Here is an 18,561-nt window from a genome sequence, read left to right on the forward strand (position 1 = left end):
CCCTGAGTCAATGGCTGTCCCGTCAGCAGGTCTGTGACTTTATGGTTGCCATACTGTTTAGGCTCAAGCTCTTGGGCTTCCAGCGCCACCACCATATCTTCACCACACTTCTCCGTCAGGCACGCTATTCGACTCAGACACAGAACTAACACAGACACCTGAAACAGAATCAGATTGTATAAATGAAACATTATCTTGCTGTTTTTCAGAGATTTTCACCATAAGCACTGCATTTAAAGAGCCACACAGATGGCAAATCAAAAATGACCTGTATTACAGTGTATGATGTAGCTGTCCATCAGTGTAAACAATGTGCAAATAATTAAACCAAAAAGTACACGATTTATAAAGTTATTGGCTTCTAAAGTAAGGAGTCGACTCTGAATCGCTGAAACGAGTCGTTATAGATTTCAAATCTTTTGCCCATCTCTATGTACGTCACTAGAACACTTTGCATAATAATCTCCGCCTACCGTCTCCGCTTACCCCCACACAGACGCTCTGGTTGGTGTGAGAGCATCATGTCGAGGAGACAGTGTGTTTTTAATTGTAAAGGCAAAAGTTTGTTTTATTTTCACTGCCAAATAATGAAGATCAGAAGAACAAATGGCTAAAACTCATTTTTAGCACAATACCAGAGCAGTACAACAAATTCCTTTTGTTCTGTTCACAACATTTCAATGATAACCGCTTTTCTAATCTCGGTGAGTACAGCGGGATTTTCAAAGCGTTTGGCCATAAAAGAGGGTTCATTACCAACTTCATTTAGAACAACGAGCATCACCGAATCACAACGCGAAGTATGATTATGAAGTTATGTGTCTGTTTTCTCCCGAGCGTCTTATCAGTATGTGTGCTGTCTGCAGCCTTTCTCTGTGCTGATCTTCATTAACAAACACGTCATTAAAATGAAGTGTAACAAGTGCTGCTAACAGATATTCTGTGATAAAGTAATCCATATGAAAACAACGCGATGTCTGTTTTTCACGTCTCCCTTCATTATATCTAATGTGACCACGCCCCCACGCTGAAAGCGCTATTCAGATTCAAACTGAAGCACGGCTTGAATACGCACACAACAGAAGAAAAAGCAGCGAGACTGTTCAAGTTTTTTATTTTACTGTTTGCTTCGCGGTGAGAGGAATAAGACATAATTCACCCCAAACAGATGGTAACGCATAGTTTACCGTTAAGTTGTGTGAGGAACAACCAATTAAAACTATGTCAGTTGACCAATCAGAACACAGTATGCTACCGAAAGATGGGGTTTAAGGAAACTGAATCTTTTGAACAGCTTCGCGCGAACCGTTTGGGGATCTCTGAGAATTGAGGTAATTTTAAAATGATATTTTGACAAAATGACAATGTTTTTTAACCTTGGATGGATTTAAACCTAATGTACAGGACTTATAAACTGTGATAGGAAGCTCAGAATTTTCCTCTTACTGGCTCTTTAAGATGAAGTTTCACGATGCATTTCCATTAGTTCTTCCACACAGAGAACAAGTGGCAGGTGTTTAGCCATCTGTATGTGCTACAGTACGCTAGATTAAACTCACCCTATCTTCTGCGATGTCTTCTGTGCTCTGGGACAGAGAGCTGCTGAGGTCTGTTCCTGGAGCTGGACTCACACAGCTGCCGGAGACACCCGTACCATTGGGACGCAGCGACTCCACACCAGACTCTGAACCACGAACACATAAACACACATGACCTCAGGATACTGACACTCCTGATTCTGGTTTTTAAAATAAAAGTGCATCTGTACCCGAGTCCATGAGGATGACAAAGTTTTCACTGATGTCACTATCAATGGACAGGCCATCGTCCGCCAGACTCCCCTCTAAAACGGCACTGTCACAGGAGTTTTGGGAAGGAGACTGTTTCATGGACTGAAGCCGCAGGTTTCCCATTATGGAGGGACTGGACTCTTCCGGCTGTGCACTTTGCTCCCTACAGAAGATAATTGAGTTGAACTACGTGCTGTTAACCACACTGGCAGAAAGTGTTGAGCATAAACGATTAAACACATTAAAGAGATTAAAACTGTCATTAATTACTTCTCTTCATGCCATTCCATGGATTCATAACAACATGAGATTGGGTAAATTATAAAAGCATTTTCATTTTTAAGTGAACTGTCGATTTAAGACTACAGGCCGACATAATAATGAGCAAATTTACTTTAACTATGCCTTAAACTGCTTCAAATACAGTTCAATGTTCTTCCTAAGACCAAATACAGACCTTCACCAGAATAGGTATCTATCACAAGCAGTATCAGCTCTTTTCAGTCATGTACTGTGTGCACTGCATGTGAGCGCGTCTAAAAGATGGCCAGATAGAAACAAAAAAGACATTGTTTCAAGCTTCACCACAAATTAAAAATTAAGCGGCTCTGATCAGGCGATGATTTCTAGGAGGGAGTCAACTATGGCCAAGCAATAGAAACGTTTTTTTTTTTTTCATCAGCAGTTGAAAGAAATCAAATATGAACAGTAAGGGTGCTTTCACATCTGTAGATTCATTGCTTTGTTCTGAAAAAGGGATGCAAATTATTGCAATGTTGATTTATTCTTGGTGCAGTTTCGCTTTCACGACCAGAATTGTTAAAACAAGTCACAATATTTGAACCCTTTCCAGCAGTGACTTTTTGATTTTGAGATAGATCTTTCCAGACTGAGGACAATTGAGGGACTCAAACACAACTATTAAAAAAGATTCAAACATTCACTGATGCTCCAGAAGGAAACAAGATGCATTAAGAAAACTTTTGGAATATGAAGATCAAGGTAAATTGTACTTAATTTGTGTCCCGGGAAACATACAAGTATCTTCTGTTGCTTACAAAGGGCAGAACTAAATGGAAAATATATATATATATTTCAACAAAATAAGACAAATTTGGCCAACTTCATTGTGTTCAAAAGTTTTCACCCCCAGCTCTCAATGCATCTTGTTTCCTTCTGGAGCATCAGGTAACAGCACACAGTATTAAGATCCAAGCTTTTGAATGGGGTTATTGCAATAATTTCAGCAATTTCTTTTGTCTTGTGGACTATATGTAAACATCTTTTATGTACACCATCTTACTCAGGACAGTACTAAATAAAAATGACATGCATTTAGTATGATCTCTCTTATTTTGTTCAAATTATTCACATTATCACAGATTCTGCAAGGGGTTCCCAAACTTTCGCATGCCACTGGACATATACATATACATATATATATATATATATATATATATATATAGGTGTGAAAGCACCTTAAAATTATCAGTTTCAGCCACTATAAGAAATACCAGATTGTCCATATCAATGCAATCATAAAATCGAGACCAAATGCAGATTAGCGATGCACGGGTCTGTTTTTTTTCCAACCCAGGGGTCCCGCTTTTATGAAATTATTTGGCCCGCTCCAGCCCACCCTTGCAAATAAAGTAAAATTCCTGCTGATTATGAGACAACCCACGCATTACTAATGTAGATCTTACTTGTTTTGAGGAGCGAAGAGTTTAGTCATGCCAGATCCTCGGCTCAGGATGCTGAAGGCATCTTTCGTGATGGACAGCGCACCCTTGGTGAGATCCAGGGAGGCGCTGAGTGCGTCTTTGGTGACACCTTTGGTGGCAGTCAGGGCACTGGACAGCTCGCCCTCCAAGCTGAAAGTTGAGCTATTACGGGACAGTAATGTGGGATTCCCTGGAGATATTGGAGGAGATGTGGAAGTAACAATGGCTCGAGTTTCATCCTGCCCCATTGGTCCATCCATGCCTTCTTCAATAGCTTCACAGGCCTCCTCTACCAAACCCTCTTGTTCGGCATCATCCTCCTGATCTTCATTCCCTCCCGCCTGGTGGGATGGCGAGAGATCAGAGTCGGTCAAGCTGGGACTGTCCGTTTCCTCAGGAGAATGGGCTTCTTCTTCTTCTTGCTCGCATGTTGCTGGAGGAAGCAGTAGAGCCAGTTCTATCGCCTCCATCAGGACTGAGACACAAACTGAAGAGGGATCTGACCGTTTGTGTTCAGGCTGTCCCAAACCCTGGACGTCCTTGGTCAAATCTCCAGCTAGTCGGGTAAGAGAGTCCTTCATCCGCAAAAGAGCTACAAACTGGTAGTGGTTGAGCCACATTTTGACAGGAGTGATGGACTGGGCTAAGATATGAATGGAGGCCACTGGAGAGTTTTGGTCAGTCTTATTAGATATGACGTCATTTACACCCCGAGGTGGATCTAGGAGGGATTGATTGGGGATTTTTGAATTGCCAGCTATACTCGAACAATAAGAGTCTTTTTTGAAGGCAGAAGGGCAGCACATCCACAAAGACATGGCAAAGGGCTCCACAAAGGGAAGAGCTTTCCCTCTGGGCCCTCGACGAGCCCCTTCAAATCCAAGAGCCACTCGGGACAGACTGACAGACCAGACGTCCTGAGAGCGAGAGGGGCGTTTGTGTGCTAATGACAGGGACTCGTTTTCTAGACCGTGTTGGAGGAATGCAGACGGCAGGGGAGGGAGGACACTCTGATCGCGAGGGAAAGGTTGGCTCGCCGTGGGACGGAAGAAAGGGCGGACCGAGAAGCTGCTGTAGGTGCTGTTGAGGTCCGAATGGGAACCGTGAGGAGCGTGGCGTGTGTTGCTGAGGACGAGCTGAGGAAGACTGACACTCAGTGACTGAGGACGGTCCGGGTGATCCATAATAGAGGATTCCAGAGGAATGATGAGCTGAACAGAAAAAAAAGTTTTAGCTAAAACACTTATCGAAAAACCAAGATGTCTGTTTCAGAACGGAGGCTATTAAACTTTTTCAAGGGTCAATGAAAAATAGGAATGTGTTTTATAAAGAAAAGGAAAAATCTTTTTATTTCCTTTTACAAAACCTTATTTTCAAAGTAGGGCTGTGCAAAAAATATAACGCGATTTTCATGCACATCTCATCAGTAAAGATGCTCCTGTAATTAGAAGTATATCTTCAGCACGTGCGTTCAGATTATGGTTTCCAGGTTTTCACAACAAATCCTTCCCAGCTGCTTCTCGAAACTAGTCCAAAATTTCCAGGAGGTTCCCCGATAAAAAATTGCTTTCCGGGGTTAAAATGTAAGCTTTATGGCATGGTTGCCCTGGTAAAATTTGCATTTTAGGGTCTAAATATCACGTTATTGGTATTGTCGCTTCGACCCGCGGACATGAAAAACAACCACAGACTTGGCAACATTGGTTGGCATTTACTACACAGAGCCGTTATTCACTGACAATCTACACAAAATCGGTGGCGATTCTTTGTCGATTTTGAAAGTGATTTTGTGTTAGTTGTCGGTGGACTACGGCTCTGTGTAGTAACTGCCGCTCCACCTGAACCAGTGTTGCCAAGTCTGCGGTAGTTTTTCATGTCCGAGGTTCGAAGCAACCCCAATCCCAATAACGTGATATTTAGCCCCTAAAATGCGCTTTTTTTACAAGACAACCATGCCTAAAAAAAAAAAACGTATATTTTAACCCCGGGAAGCAATTTTTTTTTTATCTAGGAATTTCCTGGAATCGCGAATAATTTTGGTCTAGTTTTGAGAAGCAACAGGGAAGGATTTGTTGTGAAAACCTGGCAACCCTGAGATAATACTTCTAATTACAGGAGCGTCTTTACTGATGAGATGTACATGAAAGTCGCTTTCGATTTTTTGCACAGCCCTATTTCAAAGCACATCAGATCTGCTGGTTTACCTTCAGGTGTGTTGCATCCAGCCGGATATCGATGTGCTCATCCGTCTTGCTGCTGTCCTGGAGGTGGTAGAAAGCTTTGACCTGATCTAGCGTCTTGTGTAGACCCCGTGAGAACAGGGTCATCCACAAGACACTGGGAGTGTCCAGATACAACTGTAGACCATTCAGCTGGGCATAAAGATTAGAGGAGGGTGCTAGAGACAGAAAATACAAATGAGAAGATTAGACTTGGATAAATGAAACACTTTCCCCCAACAAGACTGTGAGTTTTTTATAATATTAATGACATGCATTAAAAACAGTGATCAATGAGCATGCAAAATCATAGCTAACACACCAGGAAGTCCAGGGGTATCAGGGAAGTAGTATTCAGTGAACTGAAGGTGAATCGCAGGAGTGTTGTCTGGGAGGTGTAAGGATTTGCGGTTGCAGGAGAGAAGAGACTGTGTTCTCTTGCTGTGACGGCCTCCAGAGGACACCTACAGCAACAGATAGGTCTTATTTATTTATCTTTTGACTTAAGCTTCTCGACTTGATCTGTAGAAGACAGTCGCTGTTGGGCAAATGCACAAGTTGGCTCAAAGAAACTCCCATTGCGCCCTTGAACTTCCCATTTCTGCTTTTAATTTGAAAACAACAGCATAACATCAGCAACACATCACATGCTGCTTTATTCGTGTGATGAAAAAGGGATGACATCAGCAGATTTCATTTGCCCGGCGAGTCTATTTTTGGACAGAACTGACGTGTGTCACTTAAAAAGCATGACTATACAAGCTTGTGGTAAAAGAGTCAAAACAAATACAAATCATGCACTTCCTCTTTTAGCACTCTGTGTATACAGAACATTTTTCCGGAAAAATGAGAAAAAAAAACAGATTTTTTCGCACTTTTTTTCATAGTTTGGCTGGTCCTGCGACTTATAGTCAGGTGCGACTTATTTATCAACATTAATTTTACATGAACCGAGAAAAATGAACTAAGAGAAATTAACCAAATGAAATCATTGCCGTCTCCAGCCGTGAGAGGGCGCTCTATGCTGCTCAGTTCTCCTGTAGTCTACACTGAAAACACAGAGCGCCCTCTCGAGGCTGGAGACGGTAATGTTTTCTCTTGGTTCTAATAAATGCGACTTATAGTCCAGTGCGACTTATATATGTTTTTTTTCCTCATCATGACGTTTTTTTGGACGGATGCGACTTATAATCAGGTGCGACTTATAGTCCATAAAATACGGTACATATTTTTACAATAAAAGTTTTGCTGTAATATGTAGATGGCTAAAGCGTTGCTCAAATTACACATTCTCCTCAAACGGGATTCAAAAACTAAATTAAACCTGGAAATTAAATATAGTTACCGTATATAATTAATATAAAAATACAACAAATTGAAACAAAAGGACTTTTGCACTGCACTGTAAACGAGAGTATAAAGGCTGTCATTCTCAAGCGTGATGTGTCAGACCTGATGGATGTCCAGGTCGTCCACGCGGATCACCATACAGCTGGAGCGAAGCCTCTTCAGCGGGGGTCCTGAGGACGGGACGGCTGCTGAAGTACGCCGAGAGCTCGGAGTACGATCAGGACTGAAACTGGACCATGATTCTCCATCTGCGCAACATAAAATAAGACCGGTTCAATATCAACTAGCACAATAAAGCAAACAAAACCAGACACGTTCACGTCAAACACATCAGTTTTTTGAGGTACATATTGTAAGAACTGTAGCTCTTGAGAGAAAACTGAGGGAACATCAGCGGAAAAGGAACAAGTTGAGACACTTTGAAGAAAAATGACATCCACAATAACACCAAAATGTATAGTTGGATTCAGGACGAGTTGCCTTTACCCTTGATCTTTTTGGCGGGAGAGTCTTTAGCGGACACGTTTGGCTCTGAATGTGGTCCAGGGATGCCCAGCTCCTCCATCCTCCTCTGAAACTCCAGCAGCAGTTTGGCGGCCCACTGAGCTCGAGACTCCATCGCCCCGCAGTGACGCTCCCAGTGCCGACAGCCATCACCTGTACAGCACAGCACTGAGCAGTCAACTACACATCCTACACCTTTCACACAACACACTGACACCAAACACTTATAACCTACAGCATGAAAGCTCTGATGAAAAAATCATGCTTTTATTCAACAAGGATGCATTATATTGATCAAAAAGGACATTTGTAGAGTAACAAAAGATTTCCATTTCAAATAAATGTTGTTCTTTTGAACTTTTTATTCAATAATCAATAATAATATAATAATCAAATCAGCATATCAGAATGATTTCTGAAGGATCGTGTGAACACTGAAGACTGCAGTAATGATGCTGAAAATACAGCTTTGATCACAGCAATTAATTATATTTTACATTACATACACACAGAAAAACGTTGTTTAAATTGTAATATTATTTCACAATTTTAATCAAATAAATGCAGCCTTGATCAGCTTTTAAAAGAATCTCACTGACCACAGTAGTGTGAATTTTGAATGGTATTGATTTTGTATGGTATGACCTCTAAGTCTGAGACAGAAAACTACAATGAAAACCTCTGAGCAGGTTTAATTTGACTCATATGAACGCCAGTAGAGTCACCTGGCCTGTGAAACGGGTAATAATCACAGCCCAGCTTCCGAAAGGTCAGCTGCATCGCACCCTGCATCCCTGGAGGTGGAGCTTCATCTGTGTGTACAGGAGAAATCACATGGGTGAGCCATACGTTAGTGTAGTTCATTCAAACATTCGTGTGGCTCCAAACCTGCATGAGTTACTGTCCTCCAAAGAACACTAAAGACAATATTTATTAGAATGCCTAAACTGCTCTTTTCCATAAAAAGGCAAAAAATGCATCACTATCTCACATTAACAGCCCCACTGACTTCATTGTCTGCAAGAGAGCAGCTTGAACATTCTGTTACACGTCTTCTTTTGTCTTCCACAGAAGAAGAAAGAGGTATGGGTGCGGAATGACACAACGGTGAGTAAATGACAATTAAAATGTTTGCGAATTTAAATTTGGATGACTTTATGTCTCTTTGTGGTAGCTGTGATGAAAATTCAGTACCGGAATCTGAAGAGCTGTCGTTGCAGATATGCAGGTCGAGTCGGGAGATGAAAGTGTGGTAGGATGATTCCTTGACATCGTGGAGGTCAAAATACTGGGCCAGTGTGCTGGGGGTCCCGACCGCTTCGGGTGGAGGAGGTTCGGTCCACAGAGAGTGGATCCCAGGAGAGGGAGGTGCAGTCTGGTGCACAAATACAAGAAGTTTGAGTCATTCACAGGGAGCGCCTGCGCCTGGGCAGACTTGGGATTTAATATATTATAAAGGGCTTTACATTACATTTACTTTGCTGAGCTGTTTTGTAATTGCAATTGTCTTCAAAAGCTACACTAAATCCAGCAAAAGTCATGTCTGAGCCAGCTGCAGCTTAAGATGATAAGGTTTTGTTTTCATATATGATCGTAAAACAGAGTTGATAAGAAGAGCATCTAATGGACCACTCTTATATCTGTCTGTATAAGAGTTGTGAGGCAGATTTAGAGGGCAGAGAGTGGCACCTGTAGTGTCTCAGCAGCCATGCTCTTCCTCTGCTGGCCGGACTTCTCCATGGCTTCGCTCAGAGACTTGGCGTAGTGGATGATGGCCTTGAGCTGGGAGTCCGTCAGCACCCACAGCAGATCATCCAGGATAAACAGCAGCTTAGAGGCCAAGACATCGCAGTCCTTCACCTGAGAGGAAGAAGACACCTCAGCACTGAATACACATGATGTCATTCTGATTAGGGCTGCAGCATACATTGAAATAAAAATGAACTGGCGATATGGATTAGTGCACTTATCGTGAGTGCTGCGGTTTCATTAAAAATATACCCTGCGTGTTTCAAAGTGGTCATCAACATCCATGCAGCTCATTATAACATTATTTTACTGTATTTGTTTTTCTTTTAAAGCGAAGCGTTTGAAAGTATAGAAAAAACAACAACAATGTAAATATTAATATTCACTTGTTACTCTTTGCTAGTTATTAATATGTAGTAGCATAAAATACAATTATTATTACTATTTTTAATAAATACTATTTTTGTATTTTCATATTTTAATTTATTTAGTATTTTTACGATCACAAGATGGAGTGCCTTGGTCATCCACCAGAGGGCACTCCTCCCTACTTTCCATCCTGGACTCTATTTCCCACAATTCTTTGCCCGGTCTCATCTGCTGTTTGCCCCTCTGCCTTGCCTCCATGGTTAACCTTGTTAGTTTCCATGGTGTTTAATTAGCTCCACCCCTTGTTTCCCTGTTTCTCTTTGTCTATTTATACCCCGTGTATTTCCCTGCGTCTTTGCAGACTCTTGTTATTGTGTGCTGCGATTCTGAGCAATTCCCTTGTTTCCTGTGTCTCAGTTTTTTGACTGATGCCTGTTTTCTGGATATCTCTTGCCCATGTTTGGACTGTTTCTCCTGCATTTTGATCTTTTGCCACTAATAAAGCTGCATTTGGATCATCATTGTATCTTTATGACAAAAATCTACCAGAATAAAAATTATAAAAATTTATATTATTTTACAGTAATAACAAATGGGTCATAAAACAATCACAAAACATTTTTCATTTTTTTTTACAAAAATGACCAATATCTTCCATGCAAGATGAAAGGTCATACGATCAGAGAAAACCCTAGGACTAGTTTGCTCATTTTCCCAGGTGACTATGAAGAAAGAAGATGTTTGAACAGCCATCAGTTTCCAAAACAAATATCAAAACCATACCCTGCGCTTGAGAGCGATGCGTATGCGCCCTTGATTGGTAATGAGGCGCAGTGGGGTGCTGCCCAGATCCTGCTCGTCACTCTCGATGGCGTCCGCCTCTATGCGCAGACTCTGCCAGTTGATCTCTTTGAACGTGAGGACCTGCGGGAAGATGAGACCCTGCACTCAGTGAAAAACATGAACAAGACCTGCCTTGACCTACCAATGACCTTATCTGCAAAGACATCTTATCTGCAAATCTGGGATGAGCTTTAAAGAATCGAACAATCCTGGATCGTATCAACTAATAAACAAAAAAATCCAGATAACAGACCCCTGATTTCAGCGAAACAATCAAAGTTGATGATAACATTACTGTCAGACCTTATTGTTGACATATATCATGTAAATGCAAGCTTGGTGAATTATCATTAAGGTCCGAGTCCTTCCACATTGACTTTTAAGATTGAAAATAGCTACTAGATGGCAACTGAATGGACTTTCTTCAAAATTAAACTGATTTGCTCTATCTATTGTAATAATCTTAATTGCATTCATATGTTAACTGTCATTAAATTAGTCTATTTGCAAGATTTAAGAAACAATGTATTACTTACAACAGCAAATATAAATAGTATATATTTTATGTGTATATAAAATTTTTGTTAGTTTTATTTGATTCAGGAAAAACTCACAACTTGGGTGTTCATGTGTTCATGTTGTTGTTGACTTATTCAGAATGACAAAATAATTATTATTTAGATTATTATAAAGATAAAAAATATATAATAATACATTTCGTAATAATACTGTTGTAGAGTAAAATAAAAATGAGTATGTAATAATAGACTAATAATAATTGTATTTTATATTACACATGTAAAAGTACAAGACTAATATTAAAATTTATGACATTTTATAACATTTCTCTATTTTATTTCCTGAAATCTTCAAGTTTTTGTCCTTAAAGCTTCTTTTATCATTTATAATAGGCTTATAAATGCTTCTCATTTCAAATCTGGTAAAATCAGTGTAGTGTTAATTGCAGCAAAATTGTGATTTTTATATTTATATAACATTTCTTTTATATGTATGTATTGTGCATCTTCAACAGTAGGTGATAAAACTACTAGACGTGTATAGAGGATACTGTATGAGTCTGATTTCATGTTGACTGCTGAAACACATGCTGTGGCATAACCCTGAGAGACGCGGACTAGCAGAAGCAGAGCTCTGTAACGACAGACCATGAGGGGACATCTTCAGGTGTATCTAACTGCATTACTGGATCAGAAGATCTGGCAACCTCAATAAAACTCTCTTCATATCTCAGAACGATTGGCCTGATTTCTTCATCTAATGGCAGTTTGGAAAAGCAATTGAGAAGGGACTTTTTCACGATCATGTGCATCTCCGAGTGAAGCAAAGCAAGCGAAAGAGGAACAAGAGGAGGGGAAGTGATGTGTAAAAACACTTTGATCTCACAGCTGTTGATCTCTGCACTATGACAGTGCTGCTTTTGGATTATGCAACCATTGTGATTTTTCACCTTAATGATTCACTAGCTCTTTAAAATGAAGAAACGGACAGTTAATACTGAAAGGTGTTGCGTCTCTTTGTAATGCCACAAAAACCAGATAAAGACATTTTTGCACATTTTGTCAGGTGTTCCAAGGAGACCCATCATGAAGAGGATTGAAGCGTAAACCTGCTTCTACTGGTGTGTAGCACTGTCAAAACAGCTCTGTACTGTACCTCTCCTCTCTTAGGATGTGTAATGCGTGTGTAGCGCAGGTCGCTCTTCTGCCATTTGGGATTGAGACTGCAGCCCTGGAGCTGCCAGAGCTCGAAGGAGGCGTGAAACGCTCGGGCCTGAACTTTAATCGTGATGGAGTTGATGATCACAGACATTCCCTCCACCACCTTCTCAGCAAAGCCATACTCACTGCAGAGATCAGAAACAGAAGATTTCATAAGCAGTTGCTTGGCATGAATGTGGGCTATACATTGACTGTAAACTGCTCTGAAACCGCAAGTGTGTAGGAGCAAAGGTGCCATATTTTTATTTTCAAATGTGCATTTAAACCACTTCTAGTTTAAGTTAAATAATTAAGCTATTTCACAATTTCTCTTTTTCTAAAGTAGAAATTAAGATTTTCCTAATCCCATTTAAGATATTTAAAAAAATGTATGACTTTACATGCGATAAACATAGATTGAAGGCTTTTTAAGGGCCCATGGGGACAAATCTAATTTATGCTCACCATTTGAGGAATCATTTGTTTGCTGCACAAATGATGCGATATGATTTACTCTGCATTATCAATCCATTATCATTCACAAATAACAATATTGACTAATGAATCTGAACGTCAATGTGCATGATGGAGAAAAGATCATAGTGAGGTTAAAACACTGGATCTGGTTTACTAAAAGGAACACTGCAGATCATTCTGACCTTTGACCTGCAGTAATGGCAATCGGAGAGGGGCCGTTCGGGGGCCGGGGTTCCTCACAGGTCCTCATCTCAACTTCTACTTTATCCAGGAACTGCAGAGGGAGAGGAAACAGAGCTCAGGTCAGAACTTCTGAGGCTGTCAGTTACTTCTTTATGATGAACCACACTGAAATATGAATCTCCCTGCGATCTCCAGAGCAGCATGCTTTAGGAATCTAGATAACTTTTAACTAGTTAACAATATAATGATAGTTAATATGGGATGTTGTAATGGTAGAGCATTAACCATCATAAAGCATTCAAAATCTGCAGACCAGTTTTGAATTCAGCTCATAAAACAGTCATCGTGAGAAGGTACTGTATATCTGAATAGATCATAAAAAATCGTTTAGAAGAACACTTTAAATTTAGGAGGAAAAAGTTGATCCATTTTCCATGCTGCAATTGTTCATCAATAGGCGTGCATTTTCACGTTTATCCATAAAATGTAGTCCCAAGAGAGCATGTGTAAGATTCGGGATCACTTTAAGCCTCACTTAATACCCGGGTCAAAATGGACCCGAACACAGAAGGTGAGACTTTATTTTTAATAGCTATATCTTTTTAAATAAATAAATATTAAAAACAAAATGTAATTAAAAGAAATAGAATTTGCATAATTTTGCAAATTTTTTGCAAAAAGTAACATTTGCATAATGTGGTTCCCCTCTACTAAATACTACAGTTATGAGGGTTAAGAAAAACCCAGATTTATTCAACCTTATCGTTCACAATGGTTTACAAGAGTAGTTCATTCACTCTCCTGTATTTTTACATTTGCAACTGTTTTTGCTTTAAATCAACTGTTATGATTTTGCTTATGTTTCAAATCTAATACTATGGAGAAATGATCGGTGTACACGGCCACTGCAAAAGACTGCGGTCACTGTTGGACACCTCATCAGACGCGGCAGCTTTTGAGGGAAAAGCACAAAACTGATACAAGGGTACTTTTGCAGAAGTGAAAAACAACTGGAGATCATGTGATAAACAGAGGGATGACAGAATGTGACCGAGAGATGACAAAAAAGAGGGGAAACACATTAACAGGGAGATTCTTACCAAACATATGGGACTGGTCTTCAACTTTGTCCATTGTATCTGACAGAGAAAACACACACACTTAAATAACACTGAATTTGTTTAAATATCTGATCATTTCCAATGAACTCTTAGCAGGAGAACAATAACAATTCCTCCATCTACCCGTATAGAAGCCTTGTTGCAGTAGACGCGGGTGACGGCCAGCCAGGTGGGCAGATCCAGCATGTTCTGCAGGACCTCCTCATCCAGCTCCAGGTTGGACAGCTGCCCCTCTCCCTTCAGCGTGCTCAGGTTGATCTTATCCGGGGAGAGGTTCTTAGTAAACCTGCACAAGACGAAACAAACTCTGGTTAAATGCTTTAAGAGCTAGGAGTCAAAAAGTATACGAAGTATAAAGTATGTATGATAAAGGGGTAAAACTAGCGAACTAGGGAAGAAAAAAGTTATTACAAAAATATTCATGTCAGTTTCATATGATTTTGAAAAACATTTACACTAGTTGGAATTTGATGACTCAAAAAATGTCAAGTGGTGTAACAATCAAGTGAAAAAACAATAATATTTGCATACAATTAAAACACTCATCTTAATCATTTAGGAACACATTTTTAAAATAATTTAATTATGTTTATTTATTTGAATAATTCTAATCAATAATTAACTCATAAATATCATTACCGTATTTTCCGGACTATAAGTCACACTTTTTTTCATAGTTTGGCTGGTCCTGCGACTTATATTCAGGTGTGACTTATTTATCAAAATTAATTTGACATGAACCGAGAGAAAACACTACCGTCTCCAGCCACGAGAGAGCGCTCTAAGCTGCTCAGTTCTCCTGTAGTCTACACTGAAAACATAGAGCGCCCTCTAGCGGCTGTAGACGGTAATGTTTTCTCTTGGTTCTAAATAAATGCGACTTATATACGTTTTTTTCCTCATCATGACGTATTTGTGGACAGGTGCGACTTATACTCAGGTGCGACTTATAGTCTGAAAAATACGGTACATTTTAGGGGAGTTGCACCACATGTCATTTTACAGTTCGACCGTCCCTTTAGTTTAAGCGATCTTAAGACACACGATCGATCAAATTATTTCAAATATTAATAAGCAGGTCTGCTCAAATAGAAAAATAAATAAATAAAAAACATTGTGCTAAACTAAAGGTTTTCTATTTCATAATCGTATCGTAATGAGGATGTCTTTATTGCTATATTGGAGCAGAAGTATGACCCTGACAATTTTTTTATTACCCCCTCAAAAATATACAAAGTGAAATCCAATTAAAAACATGCTTGTCATATTCGGTTCACATTCATTCCAGATTTAATGTGTTAACTGATAAATAAACAGATCTAATACAGATAAAAGTGTCATGTCATTGTGTTCGAGGACAAAACTCAACGACCAGTGAGCTACAAGCATTGAAGTCATGGGAACACGTAAGACTCGTGTTCCTTGAACTCTCGGCTGTATTTTTAGGTACTAAGGTCTGAGCTGAACCCCCATCACACAGACGGTCATTGACTAACACTGAGTAATGAGATTACAGCAGGCCTGCAGTGAGACTGCTTTCAGCCCATGGGAGTGTTTCTAACCCCTGCCCTAAAAACCTGCAGGGATCACACACACACACACACACACAGAGCACATCTAATATTCACTGTACAGCCTTTACACTTCCTAAGATAAAACCAGCACATTCACTGAAGATGCAGAGCTCAGAGCAGCTGAAGGGTTTCATGCATCTGAATGGGAAATCTCCATCTGTTCAATGACTTCAAAGATTAACCCAGCCTTCAGAAGATCAACGAGAGGGAAAACACTGCCATACAGTATTACCACAGCACTCTAGTCACGATTCAACATCATGCGACACTCTGTGATGCTTTAATGAATCCTGTGTGATTCTCTTTCTTCAGCGGAACACAAAAGCAGCAGCTCTGGAGAATGTTCATGCTGCTCTTTACTCTACAGTGACCACAATTCTCATTAGCACTTTTCAGTCCGATCTGGAAACACACTCTCAGTGTGGAATAATCAGTGTTGTGCCTGAACGCGTTCATTGAAGGATAGGTCATGAACTCGTTCATATTTTGGGCGAACGTGAACTGAACGTGCTGTATTAATGCCTGATGAACGTTACTGTCAACTCGTTCATTCTGGTGTCTGTGAACGGCACGCCAGATTTCTATAGAGCCTTCCAGGCGAAAAACCGGCTAAAACACACCGTAAACGGGTCTTATGGGGAAGTTATGGGGAAGTCGTGGCCTAATGGTTAGAGGGTTGGACTCCCAATCGAAGGGTTGTAGGTTCTAGTCTCGGGCCGGACGGAATTGTGGGTGAGGGGAGTGCATGAACAGTTCTCTCTCCACCTTCAATACCATGACTTAGGTGCCCTTGAGCAAGGCATCGAACCCCCAACTGCTCCCCGGGCGCCGCAGCATAAATGGCTGCCCACTGCTCCGGGTGTGTGCTCACAGTGTGTGTGTGTGTGTGTTCACTGCTCTGTGTGTGTGCATTTCGGATGAGTTAAATGCAGAGCACAAATTCTGAGTATGGGTCACCATACTTGGCTGAATGTCACTTCACTTCACTAATATGTAGCGGAAAAACACCCAATCTGGCAACACCAGCACCAGTGTCGCACCGCCGTCTGCCGCATGCGTGACGCGTCATCAAAAAAAAAAAGCCATCGAGGAAACAGCAGCATGTAGCAAGAAGGCGTATGATCATTTAAAAGAATTTTATGATGTTTATGACAAGGTCGGTGAGAATGGGAGACAAAGCATTAAAGCAACAAGGGGGAAATGCTGTCCCCTCAATGCTAATGTAAACCCTGGTTGGATAAGGATTCAAAATTGGATATGAAGATGAAATCTGACGCATAGTTTCATTGTTAAAACTGATAAAATAATTGCTGTCTGTGCTTCTATATGGGCTGTTGCAATAATTTTGAAAAATAATAGGTCGCAGCAAAAAGAACAATGAAACTAGTTCATTTTTGGAACTGTGTGAACTTAGTTCAAAATTTTGTAGTTTGAACTATGAACTGAACTAGTTCATTTTAAAATTTGTGAATTGAACTAGTTCATGTAGAAAGTGAGCTTTCCCAACACTGGGAATAATATGACTGTTATTAATCTGTTAGCATCACAGAGTATCACAATCATTTAGTGCACATAGGCCTATATACAGTATATAGAGATAGATCTCAGTACTTGAAATAAAACAAACCTTAACCAAAATAAAATATTTAAAAAATGTAAGATTATTTTATTTCAGCTATACATTCGATACACTGTATGTGGATACTGGCAAGCGTCATGCTCATTTATTATTCTATATACAGACAGGTGCAGTAGCCAGTTTTCAGACGGACATATTATTTAAATATGCAGATGATACATATGGTGCTAAATCTGTTAAAACAGGGTGACACAGAGCCTGGGCCCATTATGAATTATTTTAATCTACAAATTAATGTCTCCAAAACTAAAGATATGATAATTCTGTTGATACTCCATCTAAAGTAGTTATTGCGGGAGAAGAAGTTGAGAAGGTTAGTTCATACAAGTATTTGGGTACAGTTATTGACGATAAGCTTAGTTGGGTGGAAAACACAAATCGTGTTGTATCAAAAGCACAAAAATGGTTATATTTATTGAGGAAGATTAAGTCTTTTGATGTGGATGAATCTATATTGGTAATGTTTTCTAGATCTTTTATTGAAACCGTTTTAACTTTTGCTATGATTAAAGCTTCTAGGTCTTTTGCTTCAAATGCAGTCTTGAGTGTAAATACTTATCTGAAACACAAAGGTAAAGGGTACCATGATTTTTTAAATAGTATATGAACTGTGTACTGTACCGTAAATGTTTTATGGTTGGTTATGGTGTTGTATTTTATAAATCTGTATGTTTGTGAGGTCTGATGCTGCATAAATTGCCTTGTAAAGGGACAAATAAAGATATTACAACTACTAGTTCAACATCTCTCATCCCGATGTACTAAAATAAAAATACATTTAAAAAAGAAAAAGTAATTTAAACTATGCAGACATCTTTTAAAAATAAAAACTAATAAAAATATAAAAATAACAAAAACACACATTGAATAGACTTTTAACATATAAAAAACTTTATAACATTAAAAGTATTAAAATGTAAAAAAAAAAAAAAATCAAAATATGAATACAGAATCTAAATGACACTAAAAGATTGAGATAATAAATGAAGTCAGTGAGTAGAAATGCAGCAGAAGATGTGACAGAGCTGAGAGAACAGAGGACTGTGTGACAAACAACAGACTGCTGTCTGGAAACTGTGTCTGTCTCCTGAGAGTGAAGCAGGTGTGTGTGTGTGTGTGTGTGTGTGTGTGTGCTTCTCTCACTCTTTGTCTTGCTCTTGCTCTAGACACTTCAGAGTAGGGCTGGGTGACAGAGCAAAACAAATAATATACATTTGTGTCATCCTTTTGAAATATTCATAAACATACATACACACACACACACACACACACACACACACACACACACACACACACATATA

The 18,561-nt window shown here is 39.7% G+C and overlaps 1 protein-coding gene across 1 annotated transcript in view; it reads right to left on the bottom strand.

The window, feature by feature from the left end:
• The window catches only part of LOC127945069 (UHRF1-binding protein 1), a 31,210-nt gene that overhangs the window by 4,678 nt on the left and 7,971 nt on the right, over positions 1-18,561 (bottom strand). The window contains exons 2-17 of the mRNA XM_052541614.1: positions 14,171-14,333; positions 14,027-14,065; positions 12,926-13,017; positions 12,223-12,412; positions 10,489-10,629; positions 9,277-9,447; positions 8,782-8,962; positions 8,313-8,399; positions 7,570-7,740; positions 7,186-7,331; positions 6,056-6,197; positions 5,719-5,912; positions 3,497-4,725; positions 1,769-1,953; positions 1,560-1,684; positions 2-158 (exon numbers count right to left, since the gene is read on the bottom strand). Coding sequence (XP_052397574.1) covers positions 2-158; positions 1,560-1,684; positions 1,769-1,953; positions 3,497-4,725; positions 5,719-5,912; positions 6,056-6,197; positions 7,186-7,331; positions 7,570-7,740; positions 8,313-8,399; positions 8,782-8,962; positions 9,277-9,447; positions 10,489-10,629; positions 12,223-12,412; positions 12,926-13,017; positions 14,027-14,065; positions 14,171-14,333 — 3,413 coding nt within the window. The remainder of the gene's footprint in view (position 1; positions 159-1,559; positions 1,685-1,768; positions 1,954-3,496; positions 4,726-5,718; positions 5,913-6,055; positions 6,198-7,185; positions 7,332-7,569; positions 7,741-8,312; positions 8,400-8,781; positions 8,963-9,276; positions 9,448-10,488; positions 10,630-12,222; positions 12,413-12,925; positions 13,018-14,026; positions 14,066-14,170; positions 14,334-18,561) is intronic.

Source organism: Carassius gibelio, chromosome A23 (assembly GCF_023724105.1).
Source record: "Carassius gibelio isolate Cgi1373 ecotype wild population from Czech Republic chromosome A23, carGib1.2-hapl.c, whole genome shotgun sequence".
In the NCBI taxonomy this organism is placed as follows: Eukaryota; Metazoa; Chordata; class Actinopteri; order Cypriniformes; family Cyprinidae; genus Carassius; species Carassius gibelio.